The sequence below is a fragment of the Styela clava genome, chromosome 10, assembly GCF_964204865.1.
Source record: "Styela clava chromosome 10, kaStyClav1.hap1.2, whole genome shotgun sequence".
NCBI classification, from domain to species: Eukaryota; Metazoa; Chordata; class Ascidiacea; order Stolidobranchia; family Styelidae; genus Styela; species Styela clava.
In genome coordinates this window covers 5,690,702-5,702,994 of record NC_135259.1, presented here as the reverse complement: position 1 = coordinate 5,702,994, position 12,293 = coordinate 5,690,702, and the positions used below count along the sequence as shown (strand labels likewise).

General features: G+C 34.5%; 1 protein-coding gene and 1 long non-coding RNA gene across 2 annotated transcripts in view; both read left to right on the top strand.

Moving 5' to 3' along the window:
* The window catches only part of LOC120336656 (uncharacterized), a 90,887-nt gene that overhangs the window by 39,023 nt on the left and 39,571 nt on the right, over positions 1 to 12,293 (top strand). The window lies entirely within an intron of this gene.
* LOC120337701 (uncharacterized) lies at positions 7,631 to 11,994 on the top strand. Its single transcript, XM_039405577.2, has 4 exons — positions 7,631 to 9,341; positions 9,414 to 9,499; positions 10,165 to 10,301; positions 11,132 to 11,994. The coding sequence occupies exons 1-4, from the start codon at positions 8,846 to 8,848 to the stop codon at positions 11,628 to 11,630; spliced, it is 1,218 nt and encodes a 405-aa protein (XP_039261511.2). The 5' UTR covers positions 7,631 to 8,845; the 3' UTR covers positions 11,631 to 11,994.

Sequence of the window (12,293 nt, the reverse complement as noted above, 5' to 3'; positions counted from 1 at the left end):
CCAATGAAAATTTCAAAGCAATGAGCCCATTAGTTAAAAAGAGAAGCGATTTTTCATAGAAGCGAAATACTGTATTAACAATGAAATGAAAAACAAGAAAAACAAAACGATTCATATGTACATTTCGTGTCCAATAAACATCTTTACTCCAAAACAACACTGCATAAATCATTTGCTTACCAACTAAAATATATGGGGCTGAATAGTATCGAAATCACTGCGCCTGGCGCAACCAGTATTCCAATACACGTCGAGTGATAGGTGATTGGGTTGAACATTGTTGATGTAGATTGTAGAGGGTAGAGTGTACTGTAGACCATAGGTTCTCAAAGTGCTCCGTACGGAGCCCCAGGGCTCCGCGAGAGAAAACCAGGGGCTCCGCGAGCTATTCTATTACTTTTCAAAATACTGACTTGGCTAATTCAAAACTTTTCCTAGAAGCAATAACAGCTTTGATAAAATTTGACAACAATATAGCCTCGAAATATGGCAAAGTGACGGAATTAAAATGACATTATTTATAAGCAGGAGCGCAGCCAGGATTCTTAAGAGGAAGGAGGTTCACAATTGGAATCGGAAATTTCAGCGCAACATTCTTTGCGATTAAAAAAAAAACGAATAAGGAGATTTCTGTTGCGTAAAATGTTCAATTCATTACCGTTGCGAGCATTTAAAGTGTCTTGTCGCAATAATTTAATTGTGCTCATCGTTACTCACGTTCGAGACTACCATTAGGATTACTGAAATGAAAAAATACTATTGTAAAATAACATAAACTGCGTGATAAACTGCCAACTATAAATAAATTGGAGTCGTATTTTTGCGAACTTGGGATTTGTTAAATTTGATTTGTTCTTTCGCCTCGAGATTATTTTTAAGCAAGATATCGCCGTTTGAAAAATCACAAGGTCTTGGCAAAATTTATTTTGGTGCATGCGGCTCCGTAGGTAGTTTCAGAATGGAAAAATGGTACATCGTGCGCATAATTAATTGACTGTGTTTCAATTTCGCAGTTACTACGATGAATAACCGAAGAAAACCTAACATAACACCAAATTTTGTGATTTACAATGTCTATAAAAGCGTTTTTATTCTGATGTGAGTCTGCTGAAACAAAACTTATAGTGTTATCTTCCATTTTAAGTTTTAGTTCTAATATTTTAGAACGCCGCTTTTCAATCAAGAAATTTGAATTGCGGATTTACCTCTTTATTAACTATTATTTTGTTGTATTTCGTCGCCGATGATTATATTATGGTAACATGTTTTTCACATTGAACTCATAATTCCCCACGAGAACGAAAAAGCATTTATCGTCGTCATTGTGGAACAAAACATGTATATGCCGAGGGAAATTTTTGATTTAGGGAGAATAAACACCGGCGTAAAGATGTTTGAGGTGTAAAAACACGCCATGCTGACGAAAACAATCGGCGATTGTAACAAAATGCAATCGCGCACGTTATTAGCGGCCTTTTAAGTCTTCCAAAAATGTCAAGAGGAGAAAAGAATCGACCCCTAATTTACAGCCCTAATATATACAATTTATCTTTGAAATTTAGATTTATTTATGACTTGTATTAACCCTATTGAAAGGGTTTAGTATTTCAATTGAGTAAAGTACGTTTAACTTACTCAGGAAGATTAATCGGAAAGTAACAATTTTTACGTTTATTTTGGGGCTCCGTGAATAATAGTCAACCTTTCCAAGGGCTCCGCAACACCAAAAGTTTGAGAACCCCTGCTGTAGACTAATCTCGATTACAAAATGTTTTCAACACTATGCTAGCACAATTAGTTCAATGTCGCTACTAATGGACTGAATCGCAAACATTGCGTTAACGGTACATCAGACTTACAAATACAAATATGTTGGACAGAACAAGCTCGTATTTTACTCTGGCACTCTGATTTATGGTTTATAGCGATTGACAGCTAATTGCTCAAATTAAGATACTGCTTTGCGATGTCGTACCCGATTGACTGACTCACTGAACTTTACTGACAAAACTGCTTAGTTCATCTCCTTTCTCTTTTCTCACTATTTTTAGTCTGTTTATTTATAGAGTAGCTTAGTATTTTGCATATCAGTGCAAAAAGTTTGTCTCTCGTGCTTTTTGGTGAGACATGAATATATTTCATCTTCGTTCGTTGTACCAGTACTATTTGTCGGAGGGTTTTGTAAGTTGTTATATATATATATATATATTAATATATTTTATATATTAAATATATTTAAACTTCCATAGCTTCGAAAAGAAAAGAGAAATTTCGACATTTCCTTTTTCAAATACCAAAATAATTGTACAACTTTAATTTAAAGGTAAAGACGAAACACAAAATCATTTTGAGCTATTTTTGTTTAAAACACTGAAAAATTGTCGATTGTGACAAAGTGTTAATTGTTCTGATTTTCAAAATTTTATAAAATAACAACATTTTTTACTTTTGGTTTACGTCGTGTGTAGTGAGCATGACGACGCGCCCATAATCTTTGACAGAAATACATCAGCTGGATTAAACGAAATAGCTTCTATCTGCTAATCACTGCCTTGTAAGTGCCTGGGGCCAGATGATAGGGTCATTGTAGCTTTCGCAGTCGCAAAAAAAATATACCTAACAATTACTGAACAATGGGCATTCTATTAGAGGAGCAGCAAAATGTGTTTTATAAAAATAAAATTCTGCTGTCAAAAACTGTTTTAAAGACTAACAAATGAAAAACAAATAAGAGCTTTGCAGGTTTTAGGTTGAAGATACTGTGTCATAAACAATCACCGTATTAATATTTAATTACGAAAAACTTTTAGTCTCAGCTATAATATTCATATTCAGTTAATGTTTCAACATATCGGAGGTTATCTATAAAATCCCATCGGCAGCGACTAAAACAAATTGGTACTCCCGAAGTATGTGAACGAAAGATGGCGGACACCGGAACGTAGTGTGTGTACCGGGTTGGGGTTAGGACATAACTTTGTACCGATTTTCCTTATTTTAGTTCTATCACGAGTTCGGAGACTATCCAAGTGAATCCCGTAGTAATTGTACCTAAAATTATGGCCTAACCCTAACCTGTTACACATAGGCTACTACGTTCCGGTGCCCACCAACTCGGTTCACATACTTCGGGAGTACCAACAATTTTAGTTTTATCAAATGAAACTGTGAACACAGTATTAGCTTCAGTTACAAAACTTCATCCTGCATTTGTAATGACGGAAAATGGATTCGAAATTATGGATGTTAAAAATCATGCATTCATTAACGATTAATTCTTTGTAATCTAACCTCTACAATTACTTATAAATATAGTTCTGTACTTCACTACCAGCGAACTACACGTCTGCGATCTCTTCTTCTCACAAAACTCTTGACTTCGACTTTGTGTACCTGTACCTTATGTGAATATATAGACAAATCGTTCGTTATCTTCTGATCATTTTCTTGGGAAAAAATGCAATTTGATTTTGCACTGGGCACTCGAAGAGAGACAGACAGTCGACACGTCATTGAAAACACCAACAGACAAAGCGTCAGTTAATAACCACCTAGAAAAGTATACCCACGTGGTACTTGCTACTCAAACATCATGCTAATGTCATATCAATATCAGACAAATGGCATCGTCAACATGTCATCAATTTTTATATTGAACACCATAACGCATCAATCAATGTAGGTGTTCAGCAAGTTGAAACAACGAATGAAACAGTGGACATGTTGCATAAGCTCAACAACTCAACGCGGAACCAATTGCAATAACATTGGGCTATTTTGCGTTTAGTTTTGCTTGTGGTGCCATTCCATGTTATGCCATATTTTGTAAGCATTCCGCTCTCATGAGATTTTTACTGATAAAACCTGTAAAAACCGACACTTTAGCCCAAGGAACCCATCTGTTTGTTGGGTTTTGCGCAATTTCACCTAATCCTATATTTTATAACCATTACATTTCCCAAACTTTTTACTGATAAAATATGCAACAAACACACACTTTAGCCCAAGGACATACTCATGCAGTTTTGTTAACAATGTTGGTGAAGAACGCGTGACAGGATATTTATTATTTTGTTTATTCCTCGATGATTACCTTTCTTCGCTGACGAAATTGCTTCAATCTCGCGAATTTCTTTTACCCATTTATAATTAGGACAAATATTTTCTTGCCGTAAACGATATTTTTTGGGATTTTGTAACAAAATTTTTATATATTTCTCCAAGATGTCAGAGATCTATTTTTTGCTAGGTAATTTCTCACATCGGAGTGAGAGCTTCTGTTATTGTTTGAGCCATTCTAGGACATAAAATGGCTCTTTGTCATTATAGCAAGGTTTAGTTTTATTTTTTCATCCTGTCATTTTAGGCTATTTACCGTACTCAACGAAATAGAGTGGTGTTCCGTGTATATTTATTCAAATAGTCGAATATTGGTGCGATAATCACAAGCCTGTGGCTACTTACGATTTAGATTTGAATGATTATTTTCCGATTCAAACATCGAAAATTGAACATTATTTCTGATTTTTAGCAGAAGCTAAAAAGCTGAGCATTTTTATCCGATTAGATTTAGAATTTTGCAAGAAGCACGCATGTGCGCGTGTGCAAATGTCCAAGACGTATATTTAACCCAAAAATTTTGCGCAAACATTGCGCAAGGCACCCGCAATAGAGGAAAATTTCTGACAATGAACAGACTTTTGTGTTTCTTGCGAGACTAATATAATTTAACATAAACCTAGTACGGCCATCAATGGTCCAAGCGCTTTCCTTCTTTGTCTTAACAAATCTGAAAACGTTTTCTGATTTGGGACAGAGTTATATCATGGTGGATCAATTTTGATAAAATTGCTGCCAACAGATAACGTGATCGTATTTGGAGTCTACATCACAGATTTAAAACGTATGTTAATGAAAGAGTCAAAAATATTTTTCAGATTACCCAGAAAACTGCATTACCCATTTTAGACGAACATTACATGAAATAACTATCATTTTTGTGGGGTTGGTTCGCAAAAGAACAAATATTTACTAGAATATAAAAATTTTGCGCAAAGTACGCATGTGTGCGTGTGCAAACTTAAGTGTAAGAAAATATCAGATTCACTAACTTTACTAAGTTTAAGTTGGGAACACGCACGACAGAACTTCGTGAACACGGTATGTGCACGCGAGACAGTCACTAAATACTTTCAAGCGTGTTTAACGTAAGCCGTCGAAGGTGATTAATGCTATTTAATTGACCCTAACTTCAGAGCCACTTGAAACATCGTTCTGGAGTTTGTCCAAGTTCGGACCTATGGTTACGGGTTCAAATTTTTGTCTAAAAGAAGTCATAGTACCATTCTACTTTTTTAAATGAATATCTCAAATTATTTTTTTCAAATTTCTTTCTTTTCAACTTTAAAAATGGCAGCAAATATTGTACCATATGCATATGGAGTATAATATGTTCCGAGGATTGGTCTGAACGTTGATAGAATATCGGCGAAAGCCTCCGATAAACATATTTACATCGAACGGAGATGTATCGGATATTTACTGAGGGCCACGTGCAAAATACGTGAACAACATTCATGCAAACAATTCATGACGTCATTATTATTTGTCTGAGTTATCAGAAGTGCAAACTATTTTATAAGTTCATTATAACCTAACGTCGCCAGACGTATTTCAGAATATTGAAACTGCGGGCTTTGGGACTGAGAAAATTTGGCGAATAAAAAACGAAGTTGAAAAAATGTTGTTGATGATGAAAACTTTTTTTTCATAATTTATAGCCGCCTGCATTTGAAAAAACTTTATTCGGTAACTTAATTTTGTAAAAAAAACTTTATTGCACCAGAAAAATCGAAGTCTTAATACTCGTTTCTAGTCGCTGGAGATGGGGGTCCAAATACTGATATATGAAACATTACTGATAAATCAAATTATTATTACGATTTGGAGATGATTTTACGACAAAAAATATTCGAAAGTAAAGTTTATAATTATTCTTAGATTTTCTTTTACTCAGATAGATCAATTTTGTTTTTAAGGTTAACGTGTTTCCAATTTATACAAAGTCATATTTTTTATCGTATTTTAATTTTTTACCCTTTAAGTTAAACGGTAAATATTTGGGACAAGATTTATTAGCCCGATTAAAAAAATCAAACTAATATCATTTTTAGAAAATTTTAAACCGGTTTTACTCTGGAAAAGGCATTCGCAATTTAAAAACGACGAATATAATCATGATGGGATATTATGTCGATGTTGTATGGGAATATATTTATTTAGTGTGTATTTTGTCGAATACATACAGCGATGTATTGATAAGCAAATTATATTAGAATGTGCTTACTCTGTCTGATTACTATCTGACATCAATTTAACAGCTGTTCTTTGATCTTACCTGGTCTGAGCCTGAACAATTTGATATAATGTTCTGAAGTAAGCTCCTCAGATACGTAACCTGATTAAAAAATAGATAGCATTAATCTTTGCCGATTCGTATTTGTTTATCTCAACAAGAAGATAACTACGAACGATTATTGCTCGTTTGTTTGCTCAATTTAAGTTTGAGAACAAAAATAAAGAGCACATAATTAATTCTGATTCTCGCTTACAAAATTACTTTAATTGTTTTAGGTATTTCTCAAAATGGAATCACGCTTCGACCTGCCTTTGTCGCAATGAAACAACGAAGCAGAATAAAGGTACAGTGTAAATAATGAAAAAATGTCAATGATCAAGTGAACATGGAGACCGGTACAATGATAAAATCCGTCACCAGTCTTAACGGTGCACGGTATACAAACAAGAGTTTAAAGTGTAAACAATGAAACAGAAGCGCATGCTTAGATCATAAAAATTGTTAACGCACAATCCAGCTAGAATTTTATTTCCCATCGTTTCGAGCCTATTCCATTTAAAATATAATTATTGCTGAATAATTTGCATTATTCCACTAAAATAGATAAATTACATGTGGCAAATTAGATATAATCTCAAATATCAGCAAGCATCCTCGTTAAGTTATTATGGACTAATTTCAACGATTGGGGTTGGTTACGTGACGTACATTATAAATAGGGTTACCATAGTTTTGTGACATTAAAGCGTGACGCTTCCAAGGACCATAGCTGTGATTTTATCAACTTTAAATTTATCAGGGGCCCACATTCAAAACCATCCTGACTGTTTTCATTGGGCATTTGCCATTGATGGTTCATACGACCCTGCGCTACACAGCAACAGCGTTATTTATAAATAGCATGACGAGTGACTAATCACAAGTGAAAAATATTGAGTTGCTAAGATTTTAAACTTATGATATGTATTTTGTGCGCGTGGGTGTACATGCATATTCAGCCACGCGCAAAACAAGCAGAAGTATGTACTGAATGATGCCACAATGGCATCAAACATCGGGCTTTTAATAAATCGTAGCGTTTTTACAGACCCTTTTTCGCTTTATAGGCACTATTCATAAATATTCCCTTTCTCAAATATGAAAGCAACTTCACCGCGTGTTGTTGCCTGGTGTGATATAGAAATTTATTTTAAAATTAAATTGAAATAGAGTTTCAAGAGTTTGGTTCTTATGTATATCTCTGATATCAAACACATCGCCGTAGTTGCATATTTTATTGGCTGAGTATGCACATCAACATTTGATTGGCCTCATATATATACCGGTATATATTCAAATTCTTCAAATATGAATGGTGGCATTGCTATTCTATCATTATATAGAAATAAGATATACACCAGTTATAAGAAAACCGTCCATTTTACTGAGTTTACTCTGATTGGACTAGTAAACGACAGGCGTAGGCGGAATAGAAATCAAGTCGAAAACACAATATTTTTCAGAAATATGGCAATATATTGTCACATCAAAGCATATATTAATTGAATAAATAAAAAATGAAAAAAATAAAAACGTCAACAAAGCATAGCCTATGCTCATTGGATGCAGGTTCCAATGTAAACTACAAAGTCAACCCTTTCGAAATTTTCTCAGTTCACCCTTTTCAACACGGTTGCGATTCGAAGCAAATCAGTTTGTTGTAGAAAAAAACATTCTTGGATATGCGTATTATATATTTTTGAGATTATAGGCTATATATATGCATAAATTAATAGCATTATTTGAAGAGCTGCGCATACATGAATAATTACAGTATATCTAAAAATTACAGCAGGGATGATTCGTATAGTCGAAGTTTGCATCTGCTATACTGTTAAATTGAGTATACATGCTTGGATGTTTCCAACAGAATCACGCTCTGACTGAAATTTATTCTAGGTATCATTGGTAACGGCGTGTAAACGGAAATGTATTTTGTAAATAGATACATTGTAATAGGCACTATATTTTATGCACACCGCATTAAAGGTTTGCAGTTGGGATTCAATTTAAAGGACATGTCTGCATTTATCTTACGGTTTGAGACAGGCATTCTGTTCCTTCTAATTACTTTGGCGTTATCAGAATTAACTTTTGCGTCAATCAACTAAAGAAATTTTTGAAGGATAGCAATGAAGTAACCAATTAGCGAACTGGCACGAGGACAAGTATAGGTGCATTTTGTCCACTGAACCGTCATTTTGTACTCCCCAATGAGTTTAAAAATGAAGGTATAGTGAATCCGATAAATTGAGAAAACCAAAAGAGTTAAACGGCAAAACTACACAACAGTAATTGTGCTTCAACCGGAAGTTTTCTTAAATCAAGTTTATAAAAGTTAATATATATTGTCAAATATACAATATATATGTTATATATATAGTTTATTAGCCAGATTATAGTTTATATTTATTTTTTTATGACTGTTATATATAGAATTATTTTGAAATGTTAATTCTAACCATCAAAAAACTGTACATAAATTGGTATCGTAGATATTTCCGACCACGCTGGAAGATGTACAAAATCATAAAAAAGACTATATTCTTTATACTCATATGTGGATTTACTGTAAAGTTTTTGATGGTTCCCACTGAAAAACACCATCGCGATGTGGCATCGCATAATTTAACGTACCATAACGAACTTGTGCGAAGGGCACGACAAAGAGCAGGCTGCAGACAACCTGATTCAGCTGAAGGTTATGTTGTTTGTGATAGACTGCCGTACACGGATATATCTTGTGGTGGCTGCAAAAAAGGATGCCCAGTTGCGGACCCTTCTGGAAAACATTATTTAGTCCCGGACATAGTACACTTCATTTGGTTTGGACCTAAATTCAATGTATCACAGTATTATCAATACCTCGCACTCAGATCTGTTGCAAGTATTCAAAGACCGAGCGTCATCCAAATTCATTATAATTCAGATGTATTCGAAGGAGGTGAGAAGTTATAAAAGATTCTAAGTGCGTATACAACACATGCGAATTAACTATTATTTCGTTTTATTTCAGGTGAGATATGGGAAAGAATAAGACGTGAAATACCGTGCATTGAAATGGTAAAGATGAGAGCTCCAGATGATGTATTTGAAAAGCAGGCAAGATACGTTGAATATTATATATATGATTAGAATTTGCTTCAGCTATTGCACGGACGTAGCAGATTGTTAGTGTAAAATAAGATGAATTGTGACGTGCGAAATTTAATGCTTGGTGAGATATTAGGGGATTAAATTTAACGTTCTTTAAAACAAAAATTGTGCGCCACAAACGATTTTAAGCCGTTGGAACCAATCACAAATTAAAATTTCCTAACACTGTACCATAAAATCTTTCTCTTATATGCAAGTTCGCCTAATTCACTAAAACAAATAAGTTTAATAACTCAATTTCCAATACATAAATAAAAAATGAAGGAAATTTTTTTAACGTTGCTAAAATTGCCCCTTCTCTATAAAATAATTCTTTTGAAGAAATTGCCTCTTCTCTAATAATAAACAATTTTGTCGAAAACTAAATCTAGTCAACAGCATCAATAGGCAACTTCACCGATTAAAGAATAAAAAACGCAAAAATAGAAAATATATATATATACTTGACGAATACTTGACGTTTTGGTGATTTATATTTTGAAGGAAAAAAATCGATTTATGGTCGGCATTTCTGTTTTTTGATGAAATATTATTTAATTTAATCAGTATTAATCTTCTCTTAACTTTTCATATTTTCTACTCTAAACACTATATCAATCCTGATTTTCTAGATCGATAAAGATCTCTTCAAATCGGATGTTGCAAGACTTCAGATACTTAAAGAACAAGGTGGAATTTATCTTGACTTCGACGTCATAACTTTGAAATCTCTGGATCCGATTCGTATTCACCAATCAGCTGTTGGGCGGTAAGTGTGAATATTATTGAGGTTTTACAGTTTGACAGAATAGCCCAATCAAGAGCAGAGTTCGCACTTGGATCACAGTTGTCGAAATCAGCCTTGTGTGGGAAGATCTTCGCTGCAAACTACATCATTAGCGAATATAACTACCCCCGCTTACTCCTAACAAATACAATACTTAAAATAGGTAAAGTTCCCAGAATTACATTTTTGAAAATTCCGTTTACGGAAAAATATATCTTCGAACGAATCATACCCGTAAAAGGTTTTTGCGCATTTCTTAGAGTTTGCGCTTGGGATTTCTTTTCTGAAATGCGAGTGGCTTGACTGAATTCTTCATTTGTACTCAACATTTTTTGGATCTTTTGTACAAAGTCCCCGCCACTCATGCAAAAAACGTCACGTTTTTTAATAACAAATTAGTAATCATCAGGTTGGGATTATTTTAAAAAATTGAATTTTCAGCGAAATCTGCATCTCTAACCCTATTACTATTTTCTTTTTATTTTGGGCGTTTGCGGGAGGCACGGGGGGCATCCACCTATAAGTAATAAGCTATTATTTATATTATAGAATATTCCCGGTACGTCGTTGTGTATCCATTTACCAAAGCTTGCTGGCGAACGTCCGCCCGAGATCCGTAACCTGCGTTGCCAACACAAATATTATATTAAAATCTGACTACGAGACCATGTCGCTAACTTTTATCACAATTGTGTCCACTTAAAACTTCGAGTCTTGAGGTCAAATTGAAGAAGAATGTTGAATTATTACTCGAATTCGACGGTTATTGGCTGTTTCTTCGGCATTTTTATATTTTGTCATCTTTCAAACAGATCGAAAAGCGACAAAGCAAGCAACGGAATTATATTCAGCGAGCAAGATTCAACTTTTATCAATGTGTGGATAAACATGTACAAATCATATGATCCAGTCAAAAGAAGAAGTCTTGCATTCTGGGGTCTTGTGGTTCCATACAGCATTTATTTAGAAAACAAGGAAACGAATATTGTTCACATGGACGAAATTCTCTTTAATCGTCCGAACCCATATCTTGACGGCCTCGATTCAACAACGAGCGCCCATTTTTCTGTAGAAGACAATTATTTTCTTCACATTCACCCAAAAGCTATTCTAGAAACCGAATATGATATAAAGTTAGATGATTGGGACGACGAGAGACTTCGCACATTTGATTCGATTTATGGACAAGCGGCAAGGATTGCATTGTTTGGATCGCCAGATCTTGTTTATCGTGAAGGAGAATTCTATCGTAAGCCTTATCCCAAAAGGAAAGCAAAACCATTAGCTATAGACAACCCCCTTGGTCGATGAATACAGCATAAGTACTTTTGTCATGAACGCAAGTTTTCAATGCGAGATGTCTTTTTATCATCTGAAGGAAATTTAGACTATTGTATTTTAAAAAAATTAAACTTCACAATTTCGACTGATAGTTTAGAAATATAACTCTGGTCCCATAGTGCCACACCAATATTAATTGCTTGCTGTCAATCGTTCCACAAGCCATTTTACGGAAATTTTTATTTCCTTCATTTTATTGAGCTGATTCTTTTCATACCTGTCAGTCACCATGAACCAGGGCAGTTCCATGACCCAGCGTGGAAAAAGAGTTGTTAGAGTAAAATGATGTCAACAAAATCGTGCTTTAAAAAATACTCCAGGAATCTGGTTTCCAATTTCTAGTTAAACAGCCGGTAGAGACAGGTAAATGGTCATATTCGTCGCATGAACTTTTAAAGGCGGGGAATTGGCTGCACACAGTCAAGATTTCTCGTGGGGGCTATTTTTTTCTTTACTGCGTTTCACAACAATGAATGCTGAGAACGAAGACTCCCAAAACAAATGCATATTTCAAAAACGAAAAGGTACATCTCAGCGCAAATACATCGACGTGTGAAGAGAATTTCTACTATATTGCTCAACTCGATCGTGACATCATATTTGCCAAATACTCAAGTCCAGAATTATAACCTA

What these genes read in the sequence shown, in the direction of transcription:
- LOC120337701 (XM_039405577.2), top strand. Translation starts at nt 8,846, where the DNA reads ATGTTAATTCTAACCATCAAAAAACTGTACATAAATTGGTATCGTAGA. An exon ending in TTCAGATGTATTCGAAGGAG is followed by an intron (nt 9,342 to 9,413) that starts GTGAGAAGTTAT and finishes GTTTTATTTCAG; the next exon opens with GTGAGATATGGGAAAGAATA. An exon ending in CACCAATCAGCTGTTGGGCG is followed by an intron (nt 10,302 to 11,131) that starts GTAAGTGTGAAT and finishes TCTTTCAAACAG; the next exon opens with ATCGAAAAGCGACAAAGCAA.